The sequence below is a fragment of the Rhipicephalus sanguineus genome, chromosome 3 (genome assembly GCF_013339695.2).
Source record: "Rhipicephalus sanguineus isolate Rsan-2018 chromosome 3, BIME_Rsan_1.4, whole genome shotgun sequence".
In the NCBI taxonomy this organism is placed as follows: domain Eukaryota; kingdom Metazoa; phylum Arthropoda; class Arachnida; order Ixodida; family Ixodidae; genus Rhipicephalus; species Rhipicephalus sanguineus.
Genome location: NC_051178.1, coordinates 190,703,200 through 190,718,721, shown reverse-complemented (window position 1 = coordinate 190,718,721; position 15,522 = coordinate 190,703,200). Strand labels below are relative to the sequence as shown.

The window sequence follows — 15,522 nt, the reverse complement described above, 5'->3', positions numbered from 1 at the left end:
CCCTCCAGTGTCTTTGTCCTTCTTTATTATGGTGTTTATATACAGTAGACTCTCAGTAAACGGAAATTGCTGCTTAATGGAACAATTGCCTCTAATATGGTTGGTTTCGTGCCTGAATGCTGCAACCCAGTGCATCTTTCAGTAAACGGAACTCCTGTTAAACGGAATATAATTTCCTGGTCCTTTCAGGTTCCTTTTAAAGATAGTCTACTGCAGTGGTTCTCAGCCATGGATGTGTCGGGGACCCCTTGTGGACTGGTGGAAGTGATGGGGGACCCCTTGCAGCGGAGGGGAGGGAGGGAGGGGGGGTACGTAGGTAAATTAACACAACTGGAGCGTGAAACAGGTGCCTTTTATTGCTACCAAAAACATCAAACAAACGTGCCACATCACTTCATTTTGGACAGTTCATCAATACGTGGCACAGTCGCGCTTAAACAGAGTTGCATATCTGCAGCCACATTCAACCTGTTTCGGTATTTACTTTTCAAGTATGCAAGTCTGGAAAAAGCATGCTCGCATGCATACGTTGTAGAAAACTGTAACAGAAGCTTTACAGCCATCTCATGGAGAAGGGGGAACATTTCTGCAGTCCCCAACCAAAATGCCTCAAGGCTCACAATGGCAAACTTTGCCTTCATCACTGTGTTTTCCTGGAGCTCCATCAGCTCATTTTCAGCTTCGACACATTCATATGTAAAGCAAGCTACGTCAGCCTCAAAAGGGGCCACAAGCCATGTGTCTGGGGCAGATTCTGGGAAGTAGTCCTTAATGTGGCACCTTAATGTGCTCAGATGGGCCGTGATTGTGGCTCTGTCACTTCCAGATACTACCCCAGAGCCTGCAAGACCACCGAGCAGCTTAAAAGAAGAATATTCGCCTCTGTTTACCCGGCTCAACCAACTTTGAAGCTTTTTACAAAAGCCTCTCACCTTGTTCCCAGAAGAGACAACATTAGTGCCCATCCCCTGCAAGCTGCTGTTAAGATGGTTCAGGTGCTCAAACAGGTCACACAGATAAGCAAGCTTTGCCACAAAAGAAGAGTCCTGAAAAGGATCTCCGAGTGCCCTATCTTCTGCCAAAAAAAGACTCAGCTCCTCTCTAAGCTCGAACACCCTTGCGAGCACTTTTCCGCGCGACAACCAACGCACCTCGGTGTGCAGGAGCAGGTGTTGGTGCTCGGCACCCATCTCCTCGCACAGTACCTTGAAGAGGCGACTAGCCTTAGGCCTTGCCTTTACACTGTTCATGACTTTGACAACATGTTGCATAACACTCGCAAGCTCTGGACTCAACTTCTTTGATGCCAAAGCTTCCCTATGAAGCATACAGTGTGTGAACGCTACTACACTGTTCACTTTCTTAACGAGTCCTAAAAAACCTACAGAGTTTCCAACCATGGCTCGAGCGCCGTCGGTGCACACAGCTACGCACATGTCCCAACGAAGACCGCGCGAAACAAAAAAATTGTTAATGGCATCGAAAATATCTTGACCTCTCGTTGTGGTCTCAAGTTCCAGACAGCAAAGAAGTTCTTCGGCAATGACAGAGTTATTCACAAAGCGCACAAACACTATAAGCTGTGGGCTCCCGGATACGTCGCAGCTTTCATTGACGGCGAGGGAAAACTTCTCAGCGGACTTCAATTTATCAATTACTTGGTCCTGCACGTCAGACGCCATTTCTCTGATTCTCCGTACCACGGTGTCGTTCGAGCACGGTATTTTGTCTAGTTTTTTCACATGCTCTTTCCCTATGACAGCACCGACGACGTCCTTCATGCAGGGCATAAGCAGAGTCTCGCAGATGGTGTGAGGCTTCATCTGTTTGGCCACGTGGTAGCTGAGCATGTAGCTTGCCTTGATAGCATCTGCAGAGCTTGCCAGCTGAAACGAAAGTCTAACTTGGTACGCTGAACCGAACCTACAAACACTGCATCGACAGTCTAAAACTGGTGCCTTAACCGGTCGCCCGCCCCGCGACGCGTTGTATACATGTGGAAAGTCGATGGCACATGCACTAAAGCGAACCAACAAAATCTGCCAGCTAACCGTGAGGCCGGAGCCCCGCCGATCAGCATACGCACAGCGAACATAACGCATATCGAGGGTCGCGGCTGCCGCGAACCTCATATGTGCTACTAACGTAAAGCACGTCGAACAAGCATTCGGCGACCGATCGAGGCTCGCTGCCGCAGCGAACATCGTATGCGCAACTAACGTAAAACTGTGTTATGATAATTTCGACCTCACCTTGTTTGGATTATCCCGCTTTTGGGATTCCAATTGTCGTTTCTTGGTTTCGAAGAACTCTATGTCCTTGTCTTGGTAGCTTGGATGCTTTGTCCGGAGATGGCGTGTCAACTTCGTCGGCACCATGGAGCTTAGAGCGAGTACTTCACCGCACAAAACGCATTGCGGTTTGCCCCCGATATTGACAAAGCCAAACTTCACATAACTTTCTTTGTAGCCACGTAACTTGGACATGGCTACGCGACCTAGGCCAACCGGATGAGACTGCACGGCACAGCCACTGATGCCAGGCGAAAATGGCGATATGATAATGTGGCTGCGGGGCACCGAGACACGTGGTTCGGGAAGGTGTGGGGAAGAGGGAAAGGAGGTGATCGAGACGACCTTGTGCGGATTGCGGATCGCTGCGGCAGTTCCGGGAGCAGGTCCCGGAACTCCAGATGAGTCACGGCCGGACTAAACTCCAAAAAATGTAAAAAAAAAAAAAGCGGGTGATGGTTTCGCGGATCATAGAAATGTCTTCGCGGACCCCCATTTGAGAACCACTGGTCTACTGTATCTTAATACACAGATAGAAGGTTTGGATAGAGCATCTGAAGACATGCTTTTCTGTATTCCTTTTTCTTCTGTATATTATTTATTTAGTTTTCCTTGTTTCTAAGGAAAACTTGGAAACAAGGAAAACAAGGTTTCCAAGCTGAAATCATGATGTGGCAGGGCATGCAGAATCGACACGAATATAAAGGAAGAAGACGCCAAGTAATAAGTTCTGGCTGCAGCCAGTAGTCTCGGACACCTCTTGTAGCTAACGCAGAAATTAGCATTTGCTGCTTTAACAGGTGGGCAACGAGTCAAAACAGCAGGCGTCCACATTAACTTTTCATAGTGCGTGGAACATTGGGTATACACTCAAACCTTGATAAAACGAACACGGATATAACGAATTATCGGTTATAACGAAGTAAATGATGAACAGTCTTGTCATAGATACAGTATTACAAATAAACGTTTATAACGAGTTTGTTATAATGAGGTTTGAGTGTACATATAACATGCTGGCATTCCTGCCCTGTGCAGGTGCTGACTGAGAGGTCGCCTGATGGCAAGTACTTGGTGCTGTTCATAGACTTTGGCAACAACGAGCAGCTGCCAGTGTCATCGCTGCGTCCGCTGCCACCACGATTTGCAGAGGCACCATTATTTACCTTCGGTGTAGTGCCACAGAATGTGCGGCCAGCTGACCCACGACTTGCTTCCCTGCTGGAGCAGGAGCCTTTTGCAGTCGTGCAAGTGGACAAGACGCGTTCAGGCGTGCCGATTGTTCGCCTTGAGCGCAAGGATGGCACCTGCCTCAATGACCTCATCCGTGGCGTTCGTCCCAAGGTAATCCATGGCAACCCAAAACCACCTAGAGTTATGGAAAACTTTGCAGTCATCCGTGAGATGTATAGCATAGACTGCTTATTTATAGCAAATCGCTAGAGCCCCAATTAAGCTTGTGCAAATATTCGAGCACTTCAAATATTGGAACGAATATTACAGTATTCGAATTTGCTTCGATTCGAATTTAAATTATTGGAAATTTCGAAGTATGCGAAAGGAACGAATAAGTGTATATTAGTCCGCATGTAACCCCCCCTGTAAAGTTGGTTCCACTGCAATGGAGGGGTGCTATACCGTGAATACACTTTTCCAGGGAAAATCCGCACTGCCGCGAAGCCACACTTCAAGGTTAAATGAACAAATTGCCCTCACGTCGATTCATCATTTTTTAAGTTTAAAAGCTCGTTATACAGTCTTATATGCTCTAAGTAAATTTTAAAACTTAACTTATTTTACATGTTATCACTTGCATTCTACCGAAAGTCAAATCCTGCTACTATTCAAAGTTGCTTCCGCTTCCTTGAAACCAAAAAAATTTACGTTTGCACATGCCTCGTTTCAGTTTAAAAAAAAAATTGTGCTGGTTAGTTGGGTCATGACAAATGTGCTCATATTTCTTTATAATATGTGACATATACTATTTGAATTTGATTTGAAATTATTCGACCAAATCACTATTCGTTTCAAATCAATTTGAACCTAAAATTTACTATTTGTACAGGCCTACCAATTACCCATGCTATAAACTGTTTTGTACTTAAACTGTTTTTCTTAAGTCTTTCTGTACTGTGCGAAAAATAGGTGTTTTTTGTAGGTTACACTAGATCCTTTTTTGCAGAAGGAACTACTGCACCTAATATTTTATGTAATGCATCAACAAAAAGCAGAATAAATGAACTTTTTACTCATTTAAGTTTCATTAACGAGATGTATGTAATGCGAGTGATACTATAAGTTGCCAGATTCAAGATTACAGGACAATATTCAACATAGTTTGTAAAGACACGCCTCTATTTTCTAAGAAAAAGAATATAACAGAAATTATGAGATATACAAAATGTACTGCCATCTAATAGGCATCATTTCTGAAAAACTAAAACTTTTTTATTGAACAGGACTTCCCCGACATAAATCTTACTGTAAGCACTACAGTTAAGCATGTCATGCGGCAAAGCAGTTCCTCGATGTAAAGCATAGCGTAACGTTGCATTTCTTGCCGTAAAACTCTTGTTTTTTGCTTGGTTTTCTTGTCGCACTTGCTTTCCTTACAGTTTTTTATAAGTTTCCATCCTGGTAGGCTGGTGCTCAAACGTGAACTGAGACGGCCTGAAGCAGAAAGCGAAGCTGACCGATGTTCCGGGCTGGTTTGCATAGTCGTTGCTCTCAGTGTCAAAGTCCGACCAAAACACAGCATCCTCAGACTCGCTGCTGCTCGTTAAATTAATAAAATCGGCCACAAACATGCCGTAATGCCGATATATATAAGCATTGGATGTTTGCATTCATTTGAAGTTGAAAATGTCAATAGGATAACGTCCAAGAACCCGTGGTGCCAACAGACAAATAGATGGGGGGGGGGGGGGTTCGACTTGTTCTTCAGACCTTCTAAGATTATGACTTCCCTGCAATATTAATACCATCTCCACAGAATGGATGTAAAGCTGTGACAGAAAGTCTGCACACTGTACAGTAGTACTTGGTCTCCTTTTTCAGACGTGTCTGTGAGTGTTGGTAACAAAAGCTGCCCGAAGGGCACGCGTTGCTCATGGGGACAGTTGAAGGCGAGAAAGTGGAGGCCAGGGAGGCCGAGGTGCATAGATCACATAGATTTCAATTCCCGACCGCTTGCCAAACACAGCTTTCATTAAAAAAAGAGAAACTAGCCTAAAACAGCTCTGCTATCAATTACCGGTGCACCTCAAACAAATTGCCACTGCGCTGCTGTTCATCGTCAGGAGTGCCAATATACAGTAGACTCTCAGTAAACGGAATTCTGTTAAATGAAACTGCTGCTTAAATGGAACAACTGCCTCTAACATGATTGCTTTCATACCTGAATACTGCACCCCTGTTCATCTCTCAGTAAACGGAACTCCTGTTAAATGGAACATAATTACCTGATCCCTTCAGGTTCCGTTTAATGAGAGTCTACTGTAGGCTTTTCCATCAACAATCGACACAAGTTTTTCCTTCCTCCACGAATCGACACTTCAAAAATGGCACGCACGGCTCTCATGGTAGTGTCGATCGTTGATGGAAGAGCCGCTATTGCAATTGGCAGTGGCACTCCCGGTGGTGAGCGGCTTCTTCGTAAAAGTTAAAAATGAAAATTTTTTCAAAAAAAGCGTGTAGAATAATGACCTTACTTTCTTGCGTGTAACCCACAAAAAAATTGTGGAGCTTAATTGAAGGGGTCATGCACCACTTTTCCAAGTAACGATGTAATGACCTCAGTATCGGAGTTTACTGCCTCCCGAATCGATTGCCGCAAAAATTTCTCGAATCCGTCAAAAACGAGCAGAGTTACGGGAGTTTGGCACACGCTCCGAGTGCTTTCTCTCTTCTCTTGTCCCGATGAGTGCACTGGAAGCTACGCAGGGAGGGTTGGCACCGGGGGAAAGAAGTTGTGTCAGCACACGTCATGACCTTGAGCGCGCGTAATGAAACGCGATCGCTCTCTCCTGCTGTGATTCGTGTGCACGAGTGTGGCTACCGTGTAAAGTTAGCAGACTGAGGAGTGTGGTGCCGGCAAGTGGCGGCACCCCGTGGCAAGAAACACATCTGATCCGAACGCCGCTCTTGATTTACGTCTGCTATCGGCCAATAGCATGCTGTCTGTCGTGTGATGTCACACAGCAGGCACCCCACCTACCGAAGAGAGTGAGGACTGGCCTCTGTGTGAAGAGAGGGCGCCTGAGAAAATGGCAACTTCGCGCTCCGCATCTAAACTCTTTGCCGCGCACAACTGCAAGATTTGGCTGAGCTGTTCATAGCAGTGTCTGCTTTCCAAAGGATGTGTTTTCTGACAAAGACCGAGGAGTGGGTCATGACAAGACAAGAAATGCTAATTCTGGTGTACAAAGGTGGCTTCATGGCAGTACTTCACAGCTATGTAAGGGAGCTAGCTTCACGGCAGTACGCAGGGATCATTTTTAGAAAATTTTTCTCGAGTCTTTGTTGAGAGTGCGAGTTATACACGGGAAAATAAGGAATATGTTACAGGTAGAGCAGGAATGCAAATGTAATGTTATACCCATGACGCAGCGTCCCTGATTTCTTGTTTGTAACGCCGTAACTGGGGGTACTGGTTTCGGTTTAGACTGTAAGATGACCCCCAACTTCGGACTTCAAATTTAGATAAAATACCTCGACCTACAATTGTGTAAATACAGTATGTTTGCACTGGTGCATAGACAATGTAGAGATTATGAGAGATTATGCAGATTTGCTGAACCAAGGGTAGGTACGCATGAAACTAAGTTTGGGTTTGCAGGAGTTCACCCACAGCAAGTACTGCAAAAGCCTATCGGGTTGTGTGTGCACGCACTGGTGGCAACCACGAAAGCTCAAGTGAGAATATAGATGCATTGCAATGTGCATTACAACAGATGAATAGCTTGATTAAAGCACAGCCTGCAAACGATATTATTGAAGTGATTTTTGTACCATCTTTGGGGTCGTAAAGGAGTTTACTTCCTGGACACAAACTGAAGACCCAAAGAGTAGCAATGCACATGACTTCAGTGTGGAGTGTGTGTTGCTGGTGAACAGCCACAATGAAAGCTTCTCTGCTACCTAGGCATACCCCTCCTTGGGAGTCTACAATGCGCTGCTGTATCATTTGCTGTGGCATTCAGCATGAATTACTGGTATATTCATTCTATTTTACAGCCAGTTTTGCTTACAATATTCATTTTATGTACTGGTTACATGATGAAAGCTGTTTTAACTTTCTTTGCAGGAGTCTGCACCACTGGTAGCTGATGGCCTGGCATCCCAAGATCCACAGCAGGCCCCTGATGAAACCCCACCACCTGCATTTATATCTGAGTGTCCAGTTCCAAAGAGCCCATTTAATGCTGTTGTTTCTTCTGTGGAGGGAAACCTTGTGTATGTGCAGCCACTCAACCGCTGTGCAAACCTACTGAAGATTACGGAAGTGCTAGCTGACAAGGCTCGGCGAGACCCTGGTTTCAAGTTCAAAAGCTTGCCTGCAATCAATGAGTGCGCACTGGCACTTTATTCAGAGGATGAGCAGTGGTACCGTGCCAGGGTGGTCTCAACAGATCAAGCTGCTTCTACGGTACGTTGAGTTTTTTTCTCGTTTTCCACCTGTTGCGATGGGTCATCTTATGGCAGTTGCTGCTGCATGTCAATGGCGGGGAAATGAGGAAGCTGTTTTGTACTTACACTCAGGTCAGGGGTGTGCAAATATGTTTGAACCTTGTAATGTTGCACTGGCCACGAAAGTATCTTCACTATTTCTATTATACGTTGTGAGCAAGCCGTTGGGTACATTGGCAGAAAGAAAGTTGTGTGTTGTGAAAAAACAAACAAAAACACTAGTATTGGATGTTCAATAGGCCACTGAAAAATTTGCGGAAGATTTCGATTGCCTATCAGCATTTCACTGTGCTTATGCAAGGAACAGGAACAACAATAAATAATGTATATGAGCTCTGTGATGCTGCACAGATCTGTCGTGCAAACCAAAAGGTTTTAACCCAATCAACTCGAAAGATGGTGGTTAGTCATGCCAGCAGAGGTGCACTTTTATGCGATGGAGGTGAATGCACACCCTAGCAAACTCCTGCCTCTAGAGAAAGAGGCGAGCATAGGACGTCAGGTTGCTAAATATCGCATCCAGCAACCCAACGAGTCGGAAAGAATGCCGCCTGTCAAAGAGACTAATATGCATGCATCTTGCAGTGTCCCGATATTGTCTCCACAGTCGAGGTGGGAGTCGAGTGACAGTGTCCTACAACCTGCTGCCACCCTACGAGGTGGGAAGGGAATGATGTGGAGACTCGCTGAAATACAATTGCACATGTGATCACCCAAACACCCTTACCCTAAACATCAGAAGCGATCATCCCTACTCGGACAATTCCAGATTTTCTTCACAAGGCCAAATGCCATGGAAGCTCTCACGGCAAGAAAATGGACAACTAAGTGCCGACTTGCAACTTTGTCCATTGCCCTGTCTTGTAATGTGCTTTCAAGCCGTTTGGTCTCTATTGTGAAGATTGTCCATGACCACATTCTCACTGTGCACACCATGCTCTTTACTTCGCAAAGGCCAGGAAGCCACTCATAATGCAAACTCTTTGCTGTGCCGCCCTTCTCTGCAGGTGCGGGTTATGTTTGTTGACTACGGCAACACAGAGAACATGACCGCCAAGTTGCTGCTGCCAATCAAGGAGGAACTAGCCATGGAACCTGCCTGTGCAATGGCTGTACAACTTGAAGGTGTGCCCGTGCTTTCGCCTAGGGCTCACGACTTCATCCCCAAGGAGCCACTCATAGTGGAACTGGTCAACAGTGCCACGCCACCCCTAGCTCGCCTCAATCTTAACGGGAAGTGCATCAACACTGTCGCTGCTCCCAAGGATGTACCACCGGTCAGTGGCACCAAGCACTTTGTCTTACCTAAAAAAAGCTAAAGAAGTACCGTATAAACGCGTGTAAGGGCCGCACCCGTGTAAGGGCCGCACCCCGTTTTTTTGAAGTGCATATTCTAAAAAAAAAAAAAAAAATCCGCGTAAGGGCCGCACCCACACTTTCCTCAACCAATACGTATTCAAAATGCGCGCGCGCGTAAGCTTCTAGGCGTGGTCGATAGATGGCGCAAGGAAACGCAACCATCATCATCGTCACCAGAGTATATTTATATATTTTTGGATTTTATTCGTGTTAAGATGTTCGTGAAGTGGGCTAAAAATTTTAACTTTTTTATTAGTATTCATAGACCCGCCAACCAAAGGTTAAAGTAGGATTTTATCTTCAGCTTCTCACATCTCTATACAAACGCGCTATCGGCGCTATCCATATCGGCATTAGCATCACCAACTTTGGCATGGCGTTCATTTTGTTCGGTTTGTGCAGTTCAGCCAGCCATTTGCTGTAGTTTTCTGCACTGTTCGATGACCTTCGTGCTAGCTTGTTTTCTACACGGCGTTCACGTTTTGGCAAGATGGGCAAGTACCTGAATAGCTACACTGCTGGCTATAAGTTGAAGGTGATCGAGTATGCTCTCGAGCATGGGAAACGTGCCGCCGGCAGAAAATTCGACGTTGACGAGAAGTGTGTTCGACGTTGGTGTGCTCAAAAAGGAGCCTTGCGAAACACCAACAGCACTAAGGGCGCTTTCCGAGGAGAGCAGTGGAAGTTTCCCGATTTGGAAGAAGACTTGCTCCGCTATGTGACTGAAGTGCAGAATGATGGTCTTGCGCTCACAACGGACATGCTGCGTGTGAAGGAACTAGCCTTGGCGACTGTACTTGGGTGGATCCTATCTGCGTGGAGCTCGGTGTCGACGGACATTGTGTCCCGAAGTTTTAAAGTCGCCGGGATATCTAACAGCTTGGATGGCACGGAAGATGACTGCTTGTGGGGTGACGGCGCTTCGCAGCACGCCATCTCATCTCGGACTCCAAGTCTGAGGACTCGCCGAGTGACGACGATTGAGCACGTATGTCGCAATAAATGTCGTATACTGCAATAAACGCTCTTCGTTCGCTAACTGGTGCGTTTTTACTTAAAAAAAAAAAATGTCGCGTGTATGGGCCGCACCCTGAAAATAGGCCCTCATTTCTTGAAAAAAAAGTGCGGCCCTTACACGCGTTTATACGGTAAATAAGTGTAGCTGTTACTTAGTGTAGTAGCATGTACTACTAGTACTTTGCTAAAACAGTTGTATACTGTACCTCACAATTCCTGGCTATGGGCTTAGGCTTGTAGCTGTTAGAAACTTCGACATTTGCTCTTCACCTTTTATTCCAAAGACTTCGGCTTGGCAGCCTTTAGCACTGTTGTTAAAAGCACCTTGTACAGTTACTTTTAAAGCATGGCACTGACTTCTGCTTGGGTGGCCTCAGCAGTCACTGTGTTTACCTTGCAGACATTGTGACGCTCTTGGAATGCTGTATCGCCTCTTCATAGTGCCGCATTTGTGCCCTGATAGTTACAGACTTGGCAGTTTGCAGACGGTAAACAACGTTTCTGCATCACATTACATCATTCAGAGAAGACTGTCCAGATTCCACAAGGGCAGCTGCCGTCATGTTGCACTGAGGCTACCATTCTACACCGTGTAGACATCTCTACAGTCGAACCTCGTTAATGCGTAGCTGCCGGGAACGCCGCATAACTACGCACTAAACGGTAGTACGCATTAACCACCAAGTAAAATTTGCATCACCTCGTGCACGCCATCGCCGCCAGCAAAGAAATAAATACAGTGCCACAGCAAATAGTATTGCCTTAAGTACCCATTGCAAAGCCTTTTCTTTCTCTTTGCCAAAGTGGAGAAAAGTCTGGTACTCTCGCACGACCATCCGATAGCCCACGGTGGCGACGGCAAGGAGCATTTCGAAACTATTACAGAGTCCGGTATACGCAGTGACCGACATAGCGACAGAACGGGCAGTGTCGGCTTTCCGCAATATACAGTTGAACCCGTTTATAACGAATTCGTAAGTGTCGCGAAAAATGGTCGTTATATCAGTAGTTTGTTGTATATGGACTCTGCCTTAAAAACGTGCGCTTAGCGGCCAAGCCGTTTTTTTTTTTTCTTTGTGCACTTTTATTAAAGTGCTAACAACCCCTTCGGTGACAAGCTAAGACTTCTCGTGTTGTGAAGCGACGCCCGCTGCGTGCTCACGAGTGAATTAACCGCCTTTGCAATGAGCTGACACTGTTTCACAGAAGCGCGGTACCGCGACGTGGAGCCGATCATCCCTGGCTAGTTGCGTGCAGCGCGTCGCCTACTCGGGTCGCGGAGTCACTGCCGGGCCGCTTGCTGTATGCCGTATGCGCGCATTTGTACGTTCTTCGTTCCTGCTTCACTCCGGACCGTGCACGGGTGCGGCGACTGCAGCCTCTTCGTTCAACGCGGCGAAAACGCATTTTGCAAGCAACGCGCACTCTACGTCTCCGCGATGATCTCGCGGCCCTGCACGACGATGCGCGGCGCACTTCAGTTGTCACCTACTAGTCAAACACGCAGTACAGTAAAAGCTCGTTAATTCGGATTTCTAGGGACCGGAAAAAATGTCCGAATTAACCGAATGTCCGAATTATCGAATGGCCGAAATAAACACAATAAATGCACAAGTTTTTTCAACATACCTTTACTTAACAAAGTAATCGCGGATGCTTGTCTGTTTTCGAGCAGAAATTTGCGCGGACACAATTTTTCTGAGCCCTTCAAGGTGCTCAGCAGCTCGCATGATGTCTGCAGTACCGCAAAAGTTTCACCCGTCATCCACGCTTTTCGGTTGGCACGGTAATCCACGGGAAGATTGTTGATGTTCTTGAAGCAGCGTGGCTTTTGAACCTTTCCGATAACGAGAAGCGGCAAGCGCTCTGTTCCCGTCACGTTGGGGGATTAAAAGTACGGTTACTCGTTCCTTGCTTCTTGCCGCCGATTGAAGGATCCTCTTTCATCACTCTTCATCACTTCTTGTCGGGAGAGCCCGTTATTCAGAGCACGCAAAATTTCTACTTTGGTGGTGAAGTCCTTGGCCTCGTACTTGGGCCGCTTCGCCGGCGTTGCCATCGGCGGAGAGTGCGGTCGCACGAGAAGTCAGCACAAAAGCACCAGCAACGATCAAGCTAAAGGAGCCGTACTGAAACGTTCCTCGATAAATCGGCGATCAACGATGCAGCACACCAACGGGAACAAAGCAACAAAACCCACACGCGAAAAAAAGGCGTTCAACCAGTCTCAATCCAAGCCAAGTCGATAATTGATGTCCATGGCGATGCTGCGTTTGAGCTTCACTTTTGTTCCGAATTGTTCTTTTTTTCGTTTTCGAGCCTCGCCAGCGGCCCGAAAGTCGCCGAATTATCCGATTTGCGGTCAAATCTGTCCGAAATAACGAGCGCCCAGTCTCATAGAGTGATGCGTATATTTACAGGGACCAGATGACGTGTCCGAATTAACCGATTTTCCGAATTAACGAGAGTCGAATTAACGAGCTTTTACTGTATACGCCCGCTGTCAGTGCATCGACGTTTCTCGGTGCCCGCGCCGCTCAACAACAGCGAGCTACTGTCGTTTCTACGAAGCGACGCGCACTTTAAAGCGGTGTCGCACGATGCGGCGGCGGCGGCGAACTTGCGAACGGCAGCATGGCGCGCTCGTACCGCCGTCAATCCGCACAGTGTACGGCGTACGCCACACGCGCAGCCGAGCAGATATCTACGGATGACTGTGATAAGGTTGCCGGCTATAAGGCATAATGACACGTTCATCGACGGCCGCCATCTCGCCTGCGCTCTTGTCTGATGCTTATCCGCGAAGGCATAGCCGCAATCGCGCGGAAGTCGTAATCACCGATCGACCGGTCTCTGCCGTTACCGAAAAGACGGACGACTTTTCGCGGCACATTGTGGCGTCGACGAGTTTAGGGACGCAGTGAACCTTTTTGCGATGGAAAGTTATCGCGGTTATGCCTTGCGTTCCAAGGCATTGTTTGGTTCATCGTAGGCGGGCGTAGCTGCAGAGAACGGCGTCAGGAAAGTTACTGTGCGAAAGCTGACCGCAAGGCTTCATGCTGCCTACTATTTTTTTTTTCCTCACTGCCATTCTACCACTGAAGAAACGCCAGGAAAGTGAGCGACGTCGCTCGCAGCGTCCGAAATCTCCGTGCGGTGCTCGCCGATCTGGGTATCTCAGCCGCGAGTAAACTGGAGCGAAGCACGCGCGAGCGCGTGCCCCTGTCACGCTTTAGAAGGCATGTTTTAACTTTTTTTCGCTTCGTATGCGCCGTATTTTTACCGCAACCGTGTCTGAAGTGTTCGTTGTAAAAGTAGGAGGCTTTGAAAAATGTTCGCTATATCTGGACGCAGCTTCAATGGTTAGCATAGGAAAATCGTAAGTGCACCCAAATATGGTCATTATAACCGATAGATCGTTATATGTGGGATCGTTATAAGTGGGTTCGACTGTACATGTGCGTGCGTCTGTACCGCGATCTGCTCCTAAACAAAAACGGACGCAGTTCCAGTGAAACGCGGTACGGCTGCGTGGAGCCGATCGTCTCCTGGCTAGTTGCGTGCAGCGCGTCGCCTTCTCGGCTCACGCCGTCACTGCCGGGCCGCTTGCTGTAGCGCACGCGCGCATTTGTCGTGAAAGTGTTCTTCGTACCCACTTCGCTCCAGACCGTGCACAGATGCGGCGATGACGAACTTCCTGCAAGCGATGCGCACTTCGCGACGCTCTAGCGGTCCTGGCAGTGGACGGAAGCGCGTTTGGGTGATCGCCCAATAAAAGCGTGCAGTATGGCTACAACAGCGCGCTACGCTTGCTGTGCCGTACGCTTGCGTTTAGCGTGATAGCGTCAATGCAAAGAGGTTTTGCGTCGCCCGCTACCAGCAACGCTCAACTCTGCAACAGCGAGCTGCTTTCGTTTTTACAAAGCGGTGCACACTTGAACACGGCCCCGCACAACGACGCAGCAGGGATCAGCGGCCCAGCGCGTGCAGTAGGCTTAAAGTAGCGCTGTGCCACATGCGTGCCCGACCAGATATCTGAAGATAGCTATTGTGATAAGGTTGCCAGCGATAAGACATGCTGGCGCGTTCATCGGTGGCCGCCGCCTCACCTTCATTCTTTCCCGATGCTCACCCGCAAAGGCGTCGCCGCAATCGCGCGGAAGTCGGAATCAGTGATCGACCAATCTACACACTTCTCGAAAAGACGGAAAACCTTTGGCAGCACATTATGGCATCCGGAAGTTCAGCGGCGCAGCAAAATTTTATGCCACAAAAAGTTATCGCGGTACGCAGGGTACGCACTAACCGTTAGGCGTAGGACGAAGCACTACGGTTTAAGCGGTCAGTGAATGCATTAGGCTCTATGAGACTCGGTCGGGGATTCGTCGCAACTACGTTTTAACCGTCAGTATGCTTAAAGCGGGTACGTGTTAACGAGGTTCGACTGTATTTACCTCCGCACGGCTATGGGCAATGAAACACTGAAACAGTTACGAGAAAAGCTAGCTGCCTATGCTGCCGAGTCGGATGTGCCTCAGGAAGTGGCTATTGGCAAGATTGTGTGCGCACTTCAACCAAGGGATAAAACTTGGCAGCGTGCAAGAATCGTTGGAATGGCTAAGGACACGTGCAGCCTGCATTTTGTCAGTACTGGGGTGGCCTAGATGAAGCTTTACTTGCGTTCGTTGCCTCTTGACAGTGAACTCTGCCTGTCACCAGCACTGGCCATCAGAGCGCAGCTTGATGACATTGAGCGTCTGAGTGATGCCTTAGTATCACTGATCAGTGGTGTAGTTACCGTATTTACTCGATTCTAAGCACCCCCTTTTTTTCACGATCGCGATACTAAAAGTGAGGGGGGTGCTTAGATTCGAGAAATCGAAAAAATTACCGCACCGCCCAACCCTTTTTCGCGGCAATATTTCAACGAGATGGGTGTGATAATTCACATTTTATTTCGAAAACAGTAAAAATAAAAAATATAAGTGCTGAAAATAAGTTCAGGCAGTGAACCCACCACTTGTGTCTGCGGTCAGTCACTCTCACTGCCGCTGGAGTCCGTTGCACCACTCGAGTCCGTCGCACCATTTGAGCTGCCGCTCTCGGTGTCCCACAGCAGATCGTCTTTGGTGCCGTCTAAGTTCTTAGTGATGGAACACTTCTTAAA

General features: G+C 47.5%; 1 protein-coding gene across 2 annotated transcripts in view; it reads left to right on the top strand.

Moving 5' to 3' along the window:
- The window catches only part of LOC119387902 (tudor domain-containing protein 1), a 72,101-nt gene that overhangs the window by 49,121 nt on the left and 7,458 nt on the right, over window positions 1–15,522 (top strand). For both annotated transcript variants that reach the window (XM_037655468.2, XM_049413732.1), the window contains 3 exons: window positions 3,330–3,635; window positions 7,597–7,938; window positions 8,987–9,256. In XM_037655468.2, coding sequence (XP_037511396.1) covers window positions 3,330–3,635; window positions 7,597–7,938; window positions 8,987–9,256 — 918 coding nt within the window. The remainder of the gene's footprint in view (window positions 1–3,329; window positions 3,636–7,596; window positions 7,939–8,986; window positions 9,257–15,522) is intronic.